This window comes from Podarcis muralis, chromosome 1 (genome assembly GCF_964188315.1).
Source record: "Podarcis muralis chromosome 1, rPodMur119.hap1.1, whole genome shotgun sequence".
Lineage (NCBI taxonomy): Eukaryota > Metazoa > Chordata > Lepidosauria > Squamata > Lacertidae > Podarcis > Podarcis muralis.
In genome coordinates, this window is record NC_135655.1 from 68,066,420 (window position 1) to 68,085,540 (window position 19,121).

Genomic DNA, 19,121 nt, shown 5'->3' on the forward strand with positions numbered 1-19,121 from the left:
ATTCAACTAATGATTTGTTAATTTAACCACTACCTCTCAAGCATTAGGAAGGGAAACTTATTTTCCCCTCATACTAGGTTTGATGAGAATTGGTTAAAAAGAAAAAAAGCCTTCCTTCAAAAAAATGTCCTGTTTTTGTGTTTGCTTTTCTGTTTTGAAGGCTTCCCCCCTTCTGCTGCTGTTCTGCATTACTCAGGATGAATCCTGTACCACATTCTGTACCATCCTCCCACCACTGCCACCTTATATTTGCTGTGAATATAAAAGCACATGCCAGTTTGACAGCCAAGAAGATGCTATAAAAAGTCTGTTGCCCTGTTTAAGTGCCTACTCCTTGTTACTATGGCAATTATATTCTTTAACCGATGTGAGAATTGATAATAGCTTATTGCCACCCTTTTCTTGGACAGGAAGTTTCCTGTAAAGAAATCAATCATACTAGGGCGGGATTTTCACCACCACCACCTGCCATATGCTTTATAGGGTGGGTGGGTGTGGCTGCATTTTAGGTGCTGCAGTATGGAGTTCAAAGCAAAGGTCATTGAAATCAGTGGAACTTACTTCTGAGCAGCCATGCTTAAGAGTGGGCTGTATATTGGGCCCTTCAAACTCTGAACCCAGAAATGTGAAATCCATGGGGTTGGAATTGACCTTTTTTGTATTGCTTTTCTCAATGTTGCATATTGTGGACCCAAATGATCACAATTCTATATGGAGAAGTAAGGCTGCATCAACATCATACATTAAAAGAACCAGCCATAAAAATCCTGGGAACGGTCCATTCTTAAGGGTGCTGGGAATTGTGTGTGTGTGTGTGTGTGTGTGTGTGTGTGTGTGTGTGGTATACTACAGTTCCCAGGATTCTTAGGATAGGTGTGTTTTAAATGTATCATGTATATACAACCATAGTCTCACTGAGCTCAATAGATCATATAAGACTGCAACCTTAAGCTGTTAGGTGATAAATGTAGAACAGCATATAAGAAACTGCCTTTTACTTATTCAGTCCATTGGTCCATCTCATCCAGTATTGTCTGACTGGCAGCAGCTCTCCAGGGTTTCAGACTAGGGACATTTCTAACCATACCTGGACCTGCCAGTGATTGAACATTGCATGCAGAGCCGATTCTGTACCATAGAGCTACAGCCCTTACTCCTGTAAAAAGGCTTTCTTTGAAATGCACTGGGCCAATTAAACGGGTTTTGGCATCCTAAGCACCCACCCACCTCCTTTGTCTTTGGACTGATGCCTTCCCTTCTTATTCTTCTCTTCCAGTCTGTGCCAAGTAGAATTCATTCATTCATTCCATAAAATTTATACACCGCTTAATTGTAAAAAACGTCAAAGTGGTTTACAAAATATATAAAACATTTGAGCTCTAGGTTTTGTAGACTGGTAAAGTGCTCTCCCATGCCTCAGGTAATAGAGCTTTTAGAACTACACTATCATAAATGACATGGTTGAAATGCTATTAAAGCTTTAGAGAGCTATGAAAGTTTTTGTGTCCTTTGGGGAGGAATAAGGGTATTAAACACCCTAGAAAAGAACCTTAATTAGACTTCATAGAGCTACGAATCTATAAGGTGTTCCTTCAAATGAAATGAGCCTTTTGGAATGCAAAGCTGGATAAGCAAGTTGGCATGTGAAGATGTAAACAGGGAGCTGATAACCACTACTGTTTGAAATAAGGTGGTCAGATTTGTCATTTCTGTATTAATCATTGTTTCCCCCTTGTTGAACAATATGTTGTTAATCGGAAATAGAAACTGACCAAACTTTATGAGGTGTATTCAGCTGCTAGATAGATGTGTGTGGTTGGTCAGAAACTGCCTGTAGGTGACATCGCCTACTGTTTCAGTGACATCGCCTTCTTCTGTTAGTGTGTTTTGTCAAAATTCAGTTGCAACAAGAAATGTTCTGCTGTGGCTGACTGAGATTGCTACAAGTTCAGCAGGTAGATCCTTCCTTTAACTTCTGGTCTTTTTTTCCTTTCCTTTTTAAAAAAAGATTTATATCTCACCATTAATCAAAAGATCTCAGGGCAGTTCACAAGAGAAATCTAGCATTGCTTACCTCTCCCCTCACCCTGACATATATGAGCACGTGGCTCCAAAGTGCACACAGCAAAATCTTAGGCATCATGTTTATTCACAAGTCATTGCCACTCGCACACTTACTCCCATCTCTGCGCATCCTGATGAAGAACTGGAGTCAGCACACGGTCATCACTTTATCTCTGAATCTGCCTTCCCTACACCCCCTTTCATAAAAAACACCTGTTCACAGAAAAAAGATTTGTGGGTTGTTGTTGTTTTTTTTAAAAAAAGTTAAATCACTCTCATTTATTAAGTTAGAAAACACCAATTGAAACCACTGATCAGACATTTCATGTCGAGGCCTAAGCTATTCCTCCATCACAAACTCAAATCTGGTTGCAGTTTTTGAGAAGAATCTTGACTTCCTTTTAAAAAGGTATTCGGCACTTAGGGAATTCCAAGATGCAGGATAGAGACATGTTCAGGGCTGGCTAAAGACCTCAAGACTGACATTTGGCAGATCTCTCCTTTCCTAGGGTTCCCTTCTTGCTAGCCTAAGTGGGGGAGCAAGTGTCTTTCTTTGACACTGGAATTAGCTAATCATTGGAAGCTGAGACATTACATAGAAATTAACTAAAACAGATTTCCAAATAACTTTGCTGTGTGACAATTTACTCTCTCATGTTCTTTAAACAGAAGTGTCATATTTATCCAAAAGTATATTGCTCTAATAAAGACTTGAGTTGGGGGGTTGCTTCATTCATTAGACGTAGAGCAAGCAAGTACTGTATGTGGGCATGAAGAACACCAGGAAGTTCCACAACCAGAACACTTAACGTTTCCTTGGAGTCTTTCTACCAAGGCTAGTGGTACAAGGCGAACCAAGCAATTTGTCATGCAAGCAGCCTGCACTTTATGTAAACAGGCTTTTGGTCAAAGAACTCTTGGTTGAACTAGAGCTGATGCCACTAAAAATAAATAAGCAATGTGGGATAACTATTTAACATTTTCATTGTAATCCCAGTGGTATTCTCTGGTGTCCAAACCCATGGGCAGCTGGCCAAATTACATACTCCCGTATGGCTGGCTGTCTTGCATTATCTTTCAAGTTTTTGCGTGCTGTGCTTTTATGTAAATGCATTTGGCAAAGTGTTCCTTTTGCTTGTGAAAAATAATGACTCTGTATGCTCTATGGTTAGTGGAAGACATAAAATGCAGCCAAGAATGAGGAACAAGGAGACCAAATATGCAAAATGCCATGCATTTATAATTTAGTTTTCAAGTTCATCAGCCATTGTCATTGCTTAATTTGGTATTGTTTGCTTTATTGTAAAATGGCATTCACGTGATCTCTTAAGTCTAGGCAGATGCTAATCTGTGCCATTTAATTTTTTTAAGTGTCTACCTGGTTGAAACACTATGAGGTTATTCTTCTGGCCTTGACTCACAGACATCTGTTGTCCTTTTCTACCCACAAAGTGGGAATTAGGTTCAGTGTATTGATTTGATTTTTTTTTTGTAGAGCATGTGAGACAGTACTCACCTACACTCAGAGCTGTCTTTCCTATTGGGCTTAGTGGCGCGTTGCACCAGGGTGCTGGCCTCTCAGGGGTGCCCCAGTGAGTGGGCGAGCTGCGCGGCTTTGCTGGTGGCCTCCCCTTTCCCTGCACGCCAACCAGCTGTGCCCCATCAACCATAGTTGGCGGGCATGCAGCAAGCCTCCCAAGAGCGATCCCTGCAGAGGCTTAGGATGAAAGCTGCGCCTGCCCTGCCAACTATATGGCTGGCGGCAGCAGCAGCAGCTAGGTGCGCGCACTCTCCTGTCTGTCTGTCCATTGGCGCCCGCAGGAGCCTCTGTGCGCTCACCATGGTGGACAGCATCTACTGGACCCACTCACTGGGCATGGCAGCCAAAGGGCTGCCAGACCAGTACGCTGACGGCCGTGCAGCACGGGTCTGGCAGCTCTACATCGGTGACACGTGGAGCCACACCGCCGAGTACAAGAACTGGCTGATGTTGCTGCTGCGCGCCCAGTGCTGCAACACGGTGCTCGATGTGGCCTGTGGCACAGGGTGAGTCACACGGCAAGAGGAGGAAGTGGTGCTGGGTGCTGGATCATGACCCAGCTTGAAGGCCTAGGCTTCCTTCTCCCCAGGGGGGTTTGTGTCTCAGGATGCTCTCATCCGGATCCAGGCACGTGACAGCTGATCAGGACTCCCCCTCCCCATTGAAAGCACATGGCTCGACACCCCACACCCAAGAATCCTAGGAGCTACAATCCCTGAACTACAATTCCCAGCACTCTCTAACAAACCACAACTTCTCAGGATTCTTTGAAGGTGTGTGCTTCAAACACGTTGGGTGTGCATTAAATGAAAAGAAAGGGCCCCCGTCACTTTGTTGTGGGAGAGGCTCCTCCCCGTTAGGAATATTACACGTGGGTGTGCAGCTTCCTTCCCATGCCTCTGTGGAAGGAGAGCGATCCCTGCAGGGGCTTGGGAAAAGGTCGACAACTCTGGGAAATGGGGGGCGCCGGAGGGATCCTTGTACCACGGCACCGGATATGCTTAAGATGGCTCTGCCTACACTTACTGTCCCACTTATTTCAATTCTTGTTCAGATGGACCAGCATAGCTACCAAGACTATCACAAAGACCATAACAATGAAAGTATGTTTTCTCTTTACTTTAGTGCACCTCTATCCAAATTGAGAAAATGGCCTGTGTTTTAAACCAGACCAGTAATGTGTACACAGCCCAGAAACATCACAGACTGTGTCTGCTTGCATTCAATAGCCTTTTGGCCTACTGCTTTCTCTCCCCACCACCCTGTATATGTGTATCTACTGATGTTTACTTGACTTCAAACTCATCCAACAATGAATCTGACTTTAAAGTGCCATCAGACTCTCTGATGTAACAACCTAACTTGGCTACCCTTCTGAAATTGATGGTTGTGTTGTGTCTAAAGTTAATGCTTATTCCATAGTGAATGCTGATTTCGATAAATGGCATTTAAAAGGTTTAGAGAATTGTTTCAAGTTGGAAGGAACCAGGGGAAAGTATTTTAAGACAGATAGGAGGATCTGCCTCCCATAAGTTGGTAGTTGGGTAAAACTTAAGTTTCTCTCTCACAGACCTTTGCTCTTTTTTAAATATTAAACAGGAGGCTGCTGCTTGCTCTAAGTCAACACTTGTGTTGCCAATTTATTTTCCCTTCTTGAGCTTGAAAGCTACATACCTCCTTGAAAATGATGATTCCAGGCTTCCGACATCACTTATAGGTATGAACAACTTAATTTCTAAACTTACTCTATATACATTGAGCAAAGAATCAAGTGATCATGGTTCCCCCACCTTCAACTCAGCTCAGCTCAGCCATGAGTAACTTGACAGTTCTTATGTTTTGTTGCATGCCACCCCAATCTCCCAAATGGTGCAAGATTCCAGGTGTGCTTTACCCAGGGTTCGTGTGTTCTATTGGAAATGAGGCTCAGTAGGGACTGTGGCGTCTTTATGATATATGGTTTGTTTACACATATATACAACCTGAGCCTATGGGCACAACAGTGGAATGTCTAGGTGCGCTTTTTAATAACAAGAATACAAAGCTGAAAATGAATGAACTGCAGCTAAAATATTATGCTCATTTTTCACATGGTCTAGTCCTTCCCCTGCCCACCCCCCTAATATTCTTAAGAGGGCCTCTTCTTCAGTCTTCAGAGAGTAGCTGGAAGTGGGGAGGCAGAAAAAGGTACTGCGCCAAGAGCTCAGAAACTGCCCGCACTAATGAAATTCCCTGTCACAAAATGCACCTAGAACAATGGGAGTTTCGAACACTGGCTCCAACTTGCATCTGCTCCAGCCAGCATGCATTTTAACTAGCATTACATAGCAGGATCCTAGGCTTACTTTTTGCTTAAGCTATGAGCTTTGTCTGAGCCAGAGCCTGGCTCCCAGGCTATACTTCCAAGTGACTCTGGCACCCTTTCCCCCCAGAATGGAAGCACTGAGGCCAGGAATCCACAATTCTGCAAGCCATGGCTATGTCTTGAAATAGTGGTAAGGGTCTGCTCCCTTGTAGGTTCAGACAAATCAGGTCCTCAGCTTAAGAACAGCACTATCTGCAAATGCTGTAAACTGAGAACTGTGGCGTGGCCCTGTGCAACAGTTCACAGAACCAGCTTAGTTGGTAGTTCTGAAGTCATCTAAACACATTTGGCCTTGCATAGGAAAACTGCATTTGCATAATAATAAAAGGCTCTACCTGTGTTATCTATTTTAAACTAATCAAACTTTTAGATTGTTAGTTATAACAGTAAATGTGGTCCTATGAACCAGTCCTTAGATACTTAACTTTAGCAGGCACTGTAGAAATGGGGGGAAACCCAGTATTCTGGTCAGTGGCCTCTTGGAGTTTTGTTTCAGATAGTAGTACTGTACAACTAGTTATGTTTAGGTTCTGATCACTTAAACTTTGAAAACTGATGAAATGCATTTCACAGTACTTCAGTGGCTTCACTGTGAAATTAAAATCCTTCAATTAAACAAAATAGAATTGGGCAAGTAACAAGTATTTGCTATTAACATGGAGTCCACTAGTTTAGATGAAATAACACACTGGTGCCAATTTTAAAAGCATTTAAAGTGGATGTGAATGCTGCCATAAATACCATGGAAACTTACAATAAATAGTCTCCTGAGACCTGCGTATAAAAGTTGTGTTGGAAAAGTCTCTATGGCTTCTAAACTCAGTCCAGTGTATTTTAGGAACTTGACTTCTTGCTTATTCTTACAAAAGTAAAAAGATTATTTTTAGTTGGAGTTTTAAGTCTTTGTTTTGAGGCATTGTACCTTGATAGCAAAAGTACCACTGATGAATGAGGATAGTATATTCATCCTAGACTGCATTTGGTAGAATTAATAATTTGTATTCATCTGTAATACTGATTCAGGTCTTCCTGTGCTCATGCTTATGTAGTCCAAACCACCAGAACATGCAGGAGAAGTACCAGTAGACTTGGGTACCCCGAAGGCATAAATTGTTGGACCTTTCTCAGGTTGTACGTGTGTACCATGTATGAAGGAAAGAGTAGCTCACAGCAACCCTGCAATGTCCTCCACTGTTAATACTGTTGTGAGTTTTGGGGGGTGGGGGACAGGTTGGTATCTAATGGAAGATCCCATTGTTGTCCTCTCTGTAGAAGCTCTGGAGCCAACTGACGCTTCACAGGTAAGATTCACCTTCTGTTGTGTGGGCAGGACAGTCCCTCCCCCTACCTGGCTGATCCCCTGGCAACGCCTCCCCAGGCAGGATTGGGCGATTGGCTGAGGTAGGCGGAGACCTCCAGGTATCCAGCCTGGGGAGGGCGAAGCCAGCCCATACTACCAGGAGCCGCACTGGGATCCAGGGGGCTGCGTGTGAGCACACAAAAGGTGCCCCCCATTTGATGTGGGGATCAGTCGTTGTTGAATTAGCCATAATGGCCATACGTATGGGTCGTTAGTATTTGCTCTGTGCCAGAAGGCAAATGGGTGGGCCCCCTTCCTCACCTTTCCTATACTAATGGTCCATACTATGGACACCACAGGCCCTGCTGTACCACATTCCAAGGAAACCGAACCCTAAGGAAGCACCTGGAATCCTTGGAATGTCGCACCACAGTGATTTGGGTGGCATGCAACAATGCCGAACGTCAGAGGTGGAGCTGCAGCTCATGTTCCATTGACTTACGTGCAGATTGATGGCACTTTTCAAATGTCCAAAAACTAATTAAAAATAAAATTTAAAACAAACCCCCATGAAGTAAGGGCCACATTAAAGCAGGGACTATTTACTTTGATGCTAACTTTTGTTTTCCCTCCAGCCCTGAAGTCACAGACTCAGGTAAAGTACACACCAGGGCCAGGGGTACCCTACAACATTTTGTTGTAGGGCCTCACTTGTTTAATATATACTTGAAATCTGTTTTGGCTTAAACCTAAGGGATACAGTATATCAGTTACGTCATACATGGTGTTTATCAGCATTAGCCTAGTCCAGGCATAGGCAAACTCAGCCCTCCAGATGTTTTGGGACTACAACTCCCATGATCACTAGCTAGCAGGAACAGTGGTCAGGGGTGGTGGGAATTGTAGTCCCAAAACATCTGGCAGGCCAAATTTGCCTATGCCTGTCCTAGTCCTTCTTTCCTGCAAACCAGTATGGATTCAAGTTGAATATTCCTGTCTTGGGTGGTTTGGCTGCAATCAATCTTATTAGTCTCCATTTTGCAGGCCCTCAGGCAGATGGCATCTTAGTCTCCCTGGTTCTTAGTACTGACTGTAGGTAACTATTAGCAGTGGGATAGATTGCATCTGATGGTAGGACATAATAAAGGACATTTTAATAGTGTTCAGAGGTACGTCGCAAGCTATTGGTTTCTCCTGTTAAACCTGCTTGTCCTGTAGTTATAATATCTTACAAGTGAGAAGGGCAAGCAAAATCTTCTTTAAATGTCCAAATAATAACAAAAAAATGTATGAGCTACATTTTGGAATGAAGTTATTCCTTGAAAATGATTTCCCTTCTCCTCCTCTCCAAATAAACTCAAAGTCATCCCCCCCCCAAAAAAAACTTCTGATTACAACAGATTTGATTTAACATGTACTTTTAAAATAAACTGCAGTGGCATCATTTTTTGGTTAGTGCAACTTTAATCCTTATACCAAAAAGGCATTTGCAAATTACATGGCACAATGTTGCCTCCTAGTTTCTGATCTTCAAATATTGTGTGTTAATCACAGATGCACTGAATTTAGAACATTTTTCGGCTCGAAAGAGATGTTGTCGCACATTGCCTAATCTGTTCTTCCTGAGCCAGAGACGGGGATCCAAAGAAAATCTCTTAGACAAGGAGAGGCATGCCTATAAAACAGAACATGGGCAAGACAATAAAAGGTAAAGAGAACCTATTTATGTTGTATGAGCATTGTCTTATTAAAATGACTTGTAAAGTTCAAGATCTTTTTCAGCAAGCACTTTATCAGAAGATGTTATTGCTAAAATGATGTACCTGAATGCCTTAATAGGAAGATGTTTCGTTTAAGTGAGTTATTAAACTTTTGTTTTCGGGTGTTCTCTAGCAATTCCCATTAGGCAACATTTTAAAAGAAAAGTCTGAAAGGGACAGTTAATAAGGCTGAAGTAAACCACTGGAGTACTAAAAAGCAAACAAAAAAGATCCCTACTGCTGAGAAGCAAACTGTTTTCTAGCATGGCAAATAAAGAGCTGTCGCATCTTCCTGTGTGTCTTCTTGATCTTGGAATATTGAATGCCATCCACAATAGGTTCCTATGGTAACTAATAATGCAGCCATATGTTGTTGACCGCCATACAAAAATAACTATGCTTGAATACCACGGCCACAATAAAAATTTAGCGGAGCCTTTCTTTTTGCGATGGGAAATCGGTTTGCACCTGTGGTTTCCCTTGAAAAGAGAACATGTTGCATTAGGTGTGGGAGGGAGGACCTTTGACCCTCCAGATGTTTACTGAACTACAACTCCCAGCATCTTTGAGTAGCCCTCTGCTTGTGGAATGCTCTCCCCAGGGAGGCTTACCTGGCGCATTGGCTACATAATTTTAGGCGCGAGGCAAAAACATACCTCTTCTCCCATGTCTTTGGCTGATTAAGCATTCTATGGCCTTTTAAAATTTGTGGGGAGGGTTATTGTTTCGTTTGTTACTATGTTGTGCATTTTTGTGTTTTTATATTGTAAACCGCCCTGTTAGAATTCCTGCTCCATGATTGCAGTCATGGGATTTTCGTCTGTCACATGACGGTGTGTGTTTTGACTCCACAGAGTGGGAAGTGATGGAGACAGGATGTTTGTGTTAGTGTGGGACTATTACCCTTTGTTCTTTTTCTCTTTGCTGTCTGATGCTAGAGAAAGAGGGAGCCATGTTGCAGTGCTCCGTGTATGTTTATATGTAAAAGTAGATTAGCCAAAATGCCGAGTTGCTGATGTCTGTTACGCAAGCTGCGAAGACTCTGCGTATCCCTAAGTGTGCCGATGTCTGTTGACATCGGTCGCTCTGATGTTTGGATTGAAGAAAGCTTTTGAAGCTCCCGAACGATCGACCAGGAGGAAGAGAACATGCCAGTTGGGCATGTGTCTCTGCCAGGGTCCTATTCGAGTGTAGGACAAGCTCCTGACAGGGAGGTATAGAAATTTAAGAAATAACCACTGCTCTACAATTCTATGATACTGTGATTCTATGATCATAATCTCTGGCCAATGGCCATGCTTGCTTGGGCTGATGGGAGGTATAGTTCAGCAATATCTGGAGAGCCAAATCTTCCCTGTGTTGAACCATTGTTCAGTTATGAATTCTCAAGCTTTTGTGAAACACATACCCAATTCTTCCCTGCTTATTGCACATGGCACAGATTTTTTTCCACATAGAGGGTGCTTTTTTTGGTCATCGCGTTTCCCCAGTGTGGGATGGGCCCCCATATTATTATTTTGTCCAGGTGGTGAATCCATTCCCACTGCAAGGGGTCTAAGAGATGTGACTCCGATTCCCATCACTCCCAGCCAGCATGACCAGTGGTTAGGGAAGACTGGTCACATCCATACCATATATTCAAAACATATGGCTCCCCCCCCCCCCGAATCCTAGGAGCTGTAGTTTGTCAAGGGTGCTGGGAATTGTAGCTCTGTGAGGTAAACTGCAGTTCTATGGATGCTTAGGGGGAAGCAGTGTGCTTTAAATGTATGGCATGGGTGTGAGTGATGAGAGTGGCTGCTTACCCACTTCAGGGTGGGTCGCGGTTGTGACTCATTGTGCCAGCTCCACACACACCCGAGCCATGCCATCGTGGCAGCAGCCATTGACTTCTCCCCCAGGCCAGTTGTGGAGCATCATGAGTTCCCACCACACCCACTTTACATTTGCACCAATCTGTGGCGACCTGGGAGCAGACCTGAGTGCGGCAGTCTTGACTCGGGTCCACTCTCACCCCATATAATGCAGCTGGCTCTGCCCTTGGCAGCACAGGGATGAGAGTCGTAGTCCAACAACATATGGAGCACCACAGGTTTCCTGTCTCTGGTTTAAAGCTATCTTTAATTCTGTGTCGCTGGACGAAGTAGTGAGAACCCTGTGCCATGCCCAAGGAAAACATGGAAGTGCCAGGATACTCGGGAAATGATTTTTAAGCTTCTTGTGTTTGTGCTTCCCTTTTTACGCTTGCTGTGGCTGAGCAGAGCAGTTGAGGTCAACAGTCAGGCCAGCACTGAAGATGGAGTGAAGCACCTTCAGTCTCAGTCTTTGCCAAGGTATTCAGCTGTGACTCAGAGGGTAAGTTTACTGATTATTTGTGTTCGACTTTCCCTACTGTGGTCTAATGAGCTGCAAGAAGAAGGCCAACCATTTCTAAATACTTTTTCCTTTTATGGAATAGAACTCTTAGAACATCACTTCCTGGATATTGTATTCTCTAAAATTGCTCGGTGATACACAAACTTCCTTGTATCCCGTGATGAGGTCTGAGCCTTGGGGTGAGGATTAATCCTCTGTCTTTCTATTATGATATTATGAAACATGCAAGAACTAAACAAAACCTATTTATATTGTATTGCATAATATTAGAATAGCAGAATGTAGTGGCCTGGGGGTTTTCTTTTCTGATTAATGTACAACATACGCATGCTGAACTAATGTTCTACAGTTTATGAAATGCTTAATGTTAAAATCTGCTTCACGAAAGGGAGAATGTGTCACTCCTTGGATTGTATGCCCAGTTAACTCCCACTGGGTTTCCTTCTTCACTCTAGTGTCAATTACAACTGTGCACAGTACCAAATTGGGGTGGGGGGAGTGGGGTGGACCAGATTCTGTTTTCCTCAGAACCCCCTCTCCCAGGACAGTCATAAGATAAACATCTGATTAATTAGATTTGTCCTATGCATCCAAATTAGCCTAGAATAACAGTGTTAGAGGGTTTACAAAACAATTACTATTTGATGTTGTTATGAGGCTGGAAATTGCTTGTTCAGTGTGATTTTGTAAGGTCTTTAGAAGCAGGAGGGGAATTCCTTCAGATGTGACCCAAGAAATAGAAGAAAGGGGAAATCGCAAAGGGAGAGTATACACGAGTAGCCAACAGTTGCAGGGAAAAGGTCACGTGGGCCAAAGCTCAGGATGAGCTCAGGATTTCAACAGAGGTTCAACAGAGGTTAAAAATAAATTTTAAAAAGGCTTCTTCAGCTATATTTGAAATAAAAGAAGGAGCAAGCAAGTAGCAGGTCCTCTGCATAGACAAGATGGAGGAATGCTGTTGGGTGACAGAGAGATGGCAGAACTGCTCAACAGCGGTGGAGAAAGGTGGGGGCGGTCTGCCTCGGGTGTCATCCCTGGGGGGGAGGGTTGACATCGGTGCACCACCCCCTGGGACGCGCGCTGTTTGCAGCACCCTCTGGACTAGCTCTTCCTCTGCTGCTCAAACACCTAATTTTTTCTGTCTTCACCCAAGAGGAAAGCAGTGCCCAAACTGGTGATAACAGAATAAACGAGGCAAGGAGGGACTGTAGCCCAGAATAGGAGAAGAGGTAGTACAGGAACCCCTAGCAACTTTAAATGAATTCAAATCTCCAGGGCCTGATGAGCTGCATCCAATGGTACTAAAGGAACAGCAGATGTAATCTCAGAGCATCTGTCTATTATCTTTGAGAATTCTTGGAGAACAGGTGAGGTTCCTGCAGACTGGAGCTGGGCACATGTTGTCCCCATCTTCAAAAAGAGGAAAAAGAAGACCTAGGTAACTACCGAATAGTCACCTTGACGCAATACCAGGAAAGGTCCTAGAACAGATAATTAAACATTTGGCTTGTGAGCACTTAGAGAAGGATTACTAAACTGATGATTAAAACTCTTGTTTATTAAAAAAAAAAAGTTGTGCCAGACAAATCTCATTTATTTTTTTGATTGAGTTACAAGCTTGGTAGATTAGGGAATGTTGTGGACATAGTGTATCTTGATCTCAGTAAGGCTTTGGACAAAGTCCCCCATTATATTCTTACAGAGAGACTGGTAAAATGTGTGCCGGATGAGGTAACTCTTGGGTGGATTTGTAGCTGGTTGACTGAGTGCTCACTAATGGTTCCTTGTTATCTTGAAAAAAGTGATATGTAAGGTGCTGCAGGATTCTGTCCTGGGCCTGTTGTTGTTCAATGTCTTTATAAAAGACTTGGATGTAGGAATTTTCAGTTAACACCAAACTGGGACAGGTAGCTAAAGACAAAATTCAGGTTCAATATGACCTTAACAGATTGGAGAACTGGGTCAAAACTAGCAAAATGAATGTCAAATTTTCAGTTTACATTTCAGTTTATATTGTATAGGGTTATTGGCTCCCCAGTTTGTGTTTTGTTTTATGTCTTCCTAAATAGAATGAATTATTTTTTTAAAATGTTTAGGGAAAAGAGGGAGCAGATGGGAAAACAGGTTCTGCAAAGGGAGGAAAGACTCCAGTTTAATTTTCATGCTGAAGACCTCAGATGTGGTAATCACTATAATGCTGTTTTGTTTGAACACCATTTCTCCTAACATTATAGTACTCGTGCCATCTGTACAGTGTACAGTTAATAATCTTTGGGGTGGGGGAAGTTTTCAGGAAATGATTGGGAAAGGGGAAAAAATTGATTCCTAGGAGACCTATATAGTTATAAAGTTTTATTCCTGGGAAACTCTTATCATCATTGACAGGGACATACTTCCATAAAAAGCTTGCCCTTTAAGTAGAAGAATCTTATTATAAAAACACACTTCATGTAGAACAAATTGAAAAGTTAAAAGGGCACACTGAAATGAATTTAGAATTACAAAAGATGAAGAATAAAGTTGAACTGAGGGCAAGTTTCTGAAACTTCTAATCCATTCATTGGCTTTTGTAAGTCTTGCACAAATAGGCAAATTCTAAGCAGAACTTCCAATAAAGCTTTGGCATTAGATGCTTGCCGGAAAAACCAGTATACTCTCAGAAATGCGGTTTGTGAGAAATGAACAGTTTTTTCTGTAAAACTAGTTCTGTGAGCTTGCCCAGAACTGATTGGCTAGCACCTAGGACATCACATTTCAGTACATGTAGAAGTTGCATGTGTTTTATCTCTTTTGATTTTAATCATCTTTTAAATTCTTTTAAATACTTGGTTTAGCTGTTTTTCATCAAGAATGTCTATGTTTTACTTTACTTAAATATTTTCTTACAAGTAAGTGGTTTATAGATTTTGATAAATAAACAGGTAAATAAATAAACATCCCTTCAGGGTCTCAGGAAGAGAGAAATCTCTTCATTTCATCTACTACGTGAAATCCAAAAGCACGAACAAGGTGGAAATGGGAGGGAATCGAGTTTCACCTAAATCAGCCTTTCCCAATCTGGTGCTCATGGTTTTGGACTACAACTACCGCTAACCCTGACTATTGCCCATGCTGGATGGTTAGTGGTAATGAAAGGTTGTAGTCCAAAACTCCTAGAGTACATCAAACTGGAGAAGGCCAAGCTAAATATTAGGAAAACATTCCTAATGTTAAGATCTCTTCCGCAGTGGAACAGACTGCCTAGGAAGGTGGGCGGGCTCTCCTTTACTGCTTCAGGCATTTAAGCACCTGGACATCCATCTGTGCCAGGGATGCTGTAGTTTCATCAGGCGCTGCAGATCCTGCATTAAGCACGGTGTGGGACCAGGCTGCCTAAAAGGCGCCTTTCGTGATTCTGTGATCCCATTTCTAAAACCTACTTCTAAAACGTAATGGAGAAGAATAAATATTTTCACGGAATATTGTCTTTCTAAATATTTCCTAGGACAAGGAATGCAAAGTGTGTATTGGAAGTAATAGGGCTTAAAACAGGCATAGGCAAACTCAGCCTTCCAGATGTTTTTGAGACTACAGTTCCCATCATCCCTGACCACTGGTCCTGTTTGCTAGGGATGATGGGAGTTGTAGTCTCAAAACATCTGGAGGGCTGAGTTTGCCTATGCCTGACTTAAACAAAACAAAAACTGTCAACGTTTGGTTTTTCTATTTAGAATAGCACATAGAAATAGCTATAGTGCCCAGAATTACTGTTTTTTAAAAAGATTTGTTTGGGGAAGAATGCAACAGAACAAAGATGCACTTAGAACTGTTTAAAGTCATGTGGTTGTTTTCTAGGTACGACTTCTGGGTTGATTTCAGTGGGAAAAAGATGAAATCCCAGGCTCTGTGACACTGAGCTGGTATCCCAGGCTCTCTGTCAGGAAGTTCTTAATTCTACCATAGAAACCACAAAACACTGCATGTTTCTCAAAAATTAGTTTCATTTTGGTTTCTAGAGAGGGGAACAGAGATAGAAAGGATCAAGACAAACAAACAAACAAACAAACCGACCAATCACCCATGATGGATCCACAAACTACCAGTACTACTGAACAGAGCTCATGGCTTTCAGCATTTTGTTTTGCTTATTTAAAGTGTTTATATTCCGCTTTCCAGTGCACCAAAAATCAAAGTGGTTTATAACAAAATTAAATGCTTTAAAGAGTACTACAATACTGAAATAGATTATTCCAACAGAAGAGCATTTTAAAAGCCAGAAACTCCCATCAATCTAATAAACCAAGGAGAAGGATTTTAGGGAAGTTCTCACCTGGACTTGAAAACGTATGTGGCAGCACCAAGCAAACTTCTCCAGGGAGCAAGTTTGAAAATTTGGGCACCACAACATTAAAAGACCCTCTTCTGGTGTGTTCTGCCCTCACCTCAAACAGCACAGAGACCCAGGAAAGGGCAATTAACAAGAATCCTAATATCTAGGTTTGGATGGGAAAAGTCGCCCTTGTGGTATCCTGGTCCTGAGATGTTTGAGTCTTTTTAGGTAGTTGATCATATGGGAAGAGGTACTTCTAGGACATGATTCACCAGGGTGGCTCGACATTGACTGCAGTATTTGCAATCAGTCCTTCGTTTGAATCAGAAAAGGGGCATATTGTCTTTCCGAAGAAAGTCTGAAGCAGGTCCTAGGAGCTTTTTCTTAATCGTGTACACAAAGCTGACCTATGAAAACCTGGGGGTAAAGGCCCCATATTCACTTTAGATTGGAGCTTAATTTTATTTTAAAAAAATATTTTAATGCATTAAACAAACTTTATTAACATGAAATATATACAATAGTGAAAAAGGAAAAAAATATCAATGTTATAATGGAATAAATTAATCTCACATTTCAAATGCCAACATTTTCATTGTATTTTCCATTCATATCTATTTTTCCATTCATATCTATATATTTTAATAACATGTAGTAGTTCATGCCATTTGACCAAACTGCGGGAGGCAGTGGAAGACAGGAGTGCCTGGCGTGCTCTGGTCCATGGGGTCACGAAGAGTCGGACACGACTAAACAACAACAAAGTTCATGCCAACACCTGAAATATCAAATTCTCTTTTTACCAAAGCTGTTAACTGACTCCAATTGTTTAATTCTTCCTGATAATTAATTCCATTTTTAACATTGTTGAAAATTTTAATCAAGCTTAGTTGCTCTCATATTTTTATGATGGTATCCTGCTTTCTTTGCTTTGACATAGAGCAGCTTTGCAGTGGTCAAAGCCTATAAAATCTGGATCTTATATGAAATTAGAGGCTGACTTTTTACAGAATTTAATTAGCAGATTAGTTGTTCTAACAGTAACTCAGCTTGCCAACTTTCCCTTATAATTTCAACCACGCCATTCCAAAACTGCTTTGCATTAGTGCACCCCCATAACAAAAAACATATATCCCTTTATGGCTTTACAAAACCAACACTTTCCATCTCCAACCTTACTTGTGATCTTTGACTTCCTGTTTTCACTGTTTGGCCACATAAGCAATTGGCTTTTCTCTATGTTTATTTTGAAACCTGCACTCTCCCTGTACTGCTGTAAAACTCTGTGTTATTCTTCAGCTGCTTCTCCAGATAAATCACAATATTGTCTGCAAATAAACCAATATTCCTTTTGGATTCTAATTCCTTTAAATGCCAGATTAAAAGACTGGAGCATAATTTAAAGCAAAGTTGGGGAGCCTGTGGCCTTGCAGATGCTGTTGGACCCCAACTCCTACCTGCCTTGCCAATGGCTGGGGATAATGTTGTATTCCAGCAACATTTGGAGGCCTACAGTTTCTCGAACTCTGAATTAATGGGTATGAACTTTGAGCAACAGTCCAAATCCAACTGGTAGAAGTTGAAGGGAGTGGACATAGATCATGTAATGTGTACTACCTACCAAGGCAGAGGGCTTGGCCAGATTGCTATGGCTGCACAATGGCCTTCTATGGTTGGTGATGGTATTAGTGATTGGCACAAAAGTCAGCCAATCAATGCTATGCAAATTTTGGTTTCTGTTCCAGACAGTAGGCACCACTTCTTTCCAAGCCAGTCAAAAAGATTGAAAGTGTGTCAGAAAAATGACAAGTCCACAATAATCTCATCACTGAAATGCATGTGTGAAAAACATTTTTGTGCACTGAGCAATATCCATGTCAAATGTATGTTATTTACAAAAAAAAGTCATTTTTAGTACTATGATTTCAACACAATCATTCCTTGACTTTGCCTAGAGTTTTATGAAGGACTGACAAGGAGGTCTATCTTAATTGGAAATGAGAGCACTTTAAAGCTTGCCAACGAAGCCTTCCATGCAATAATACAAGGAATGTTGAAAAGGTTTATCTTAATGTCCTTACTATGTTACATTAGACCTTTCAAAACCCCAAGTTAATAAAACACAAGGAGAAGCATAAGTTGTTACTTTAAACTTTATTGCTGCTTGTTGTTATAAAGTGATCTCAGCTTGGACTTTAAATGGGTTTAATTTGTATTTTTGGCATCTGCTATAGCCTTGGGATCACAAGGCCCCACAGTGCTTATCTTCAGAGGTTAACTCGAAACAGACATTCCCATCAGTGCATAGCCTCTTTAGTCAACACTGCAATCCAGCGTGTCTTTCACCTCTCATTATGCCAACCCTACCTGAAGAAGAGGGACAGCCAACAGAGACACAGAACCCCATTTTGCCTTCTCCAATCAAAGTAAGCAACATTTATAAATATGCTATCCTCAGTGACTTCTGACTGCTTTACATTAGCTATCAGTTATTATTTTTTTACTATAATTTGTGCATTGAGTTTGATGAAAATATGCTTTGGCATGTAATTTAGTCTTGTTTCCCCCCTCTGTGACATCACAATATCCTATGCTTTCTCATCACTACCTGAATTTTAATAGCAAGTAGGGGAAAAGAATGGAATGTTGTCAGAACCCAAGGTAAGTTCTACTAGATGGTACAGAAGGAAGAACGAGACATTGGCAGCAGTTCTTGTGATATTTATGACAAGATTATGACCACATCCTATACTGTTTAGCATATTTATCCTAACATTGCAATGTAATTTAACACTGATGAAAAATGGGAATTGATGTAGTGTCATATGGTGTTACTCATTGATCTTTATTCTGGTTCTTAAGACTATTGTTCTTGTCTGAATATTATTATTTGAGGGGCTGGACCATGATTATGTATTTCACCTTTTCTAGTTTGTACTCAGGGCTGCTGCCAGCTTCCTAGCAGAATGGGCTGTTATGACGTTATAGTTTAGAATGCTCTGCAATTTGTTCTGCATGACTTTTTAGCCAATGTTGGCTCTAAAACTAATCCTATTATAAAATACATTGGAATAGCTTTGACTGCTGTGTCCATCCCCCCCATATTTATCCATATTATATGACCAGCCCTGGAAGTAGTCCCTGAACAATTAGTGCTGCTTAAGACAATGTATGAATGGCATCCTAGCTGGGGTGAAACAGAAATGGTAGTAGTTGCTACCAAAGTTGGACTGAGCAATGTTTTTGGGGGGGTTGGGGGGTTAAGAAAAAGATTTAGCCCTATTTGGCATCAGCAGTAAGATCAACCCATGCTTTCTGGTAATATTAACAGCATGTGACACTCCACATTGCACACACAGAGACAACTATGTCAACACAGTTGATGATTTCACAGAGAACTTCCTGAC

General features: G+C 41.7%; 1 protein-coding gene across 5 annotated transcripts in view; it reads left to right on the forward strand.

Annotated features, from left to right (window-relative positions):
* Positions 1 to 19,121, forward strand: part of IRAG1 (inositol 1,4,5-triphosphate receptor associated 1) — a 94,236-nt gene that overhangs the window by 40,152 nt on the left and 34,963 nt on the right. For all 5 annotated transcript variants that reach the window (XM_077930434.1, XM_077930429.1, XM_077930431.1 and 2 more), the window contains exons 14-17: positions 5,204 to 5,321; positions 8,824 to 8,977; positions 11,291 to 11,384; positions 17,949 to 18,140. In XM_077930434.1, the coding sequence (XP_077786560.1) occupies positions 5,204 to 5,321; positions 8,824 to 8,977; positions 11,291 to 11,384; positions 17,949 to 18,140 (558 nt within the window). The remainder of the gene's footprint in view (positions 1 to 5,203; positions 5,322 to 8,823; positions 8,978 to 11,290; positions 11,385 to 17,948; positions 18,141 to 19,121) is intronic.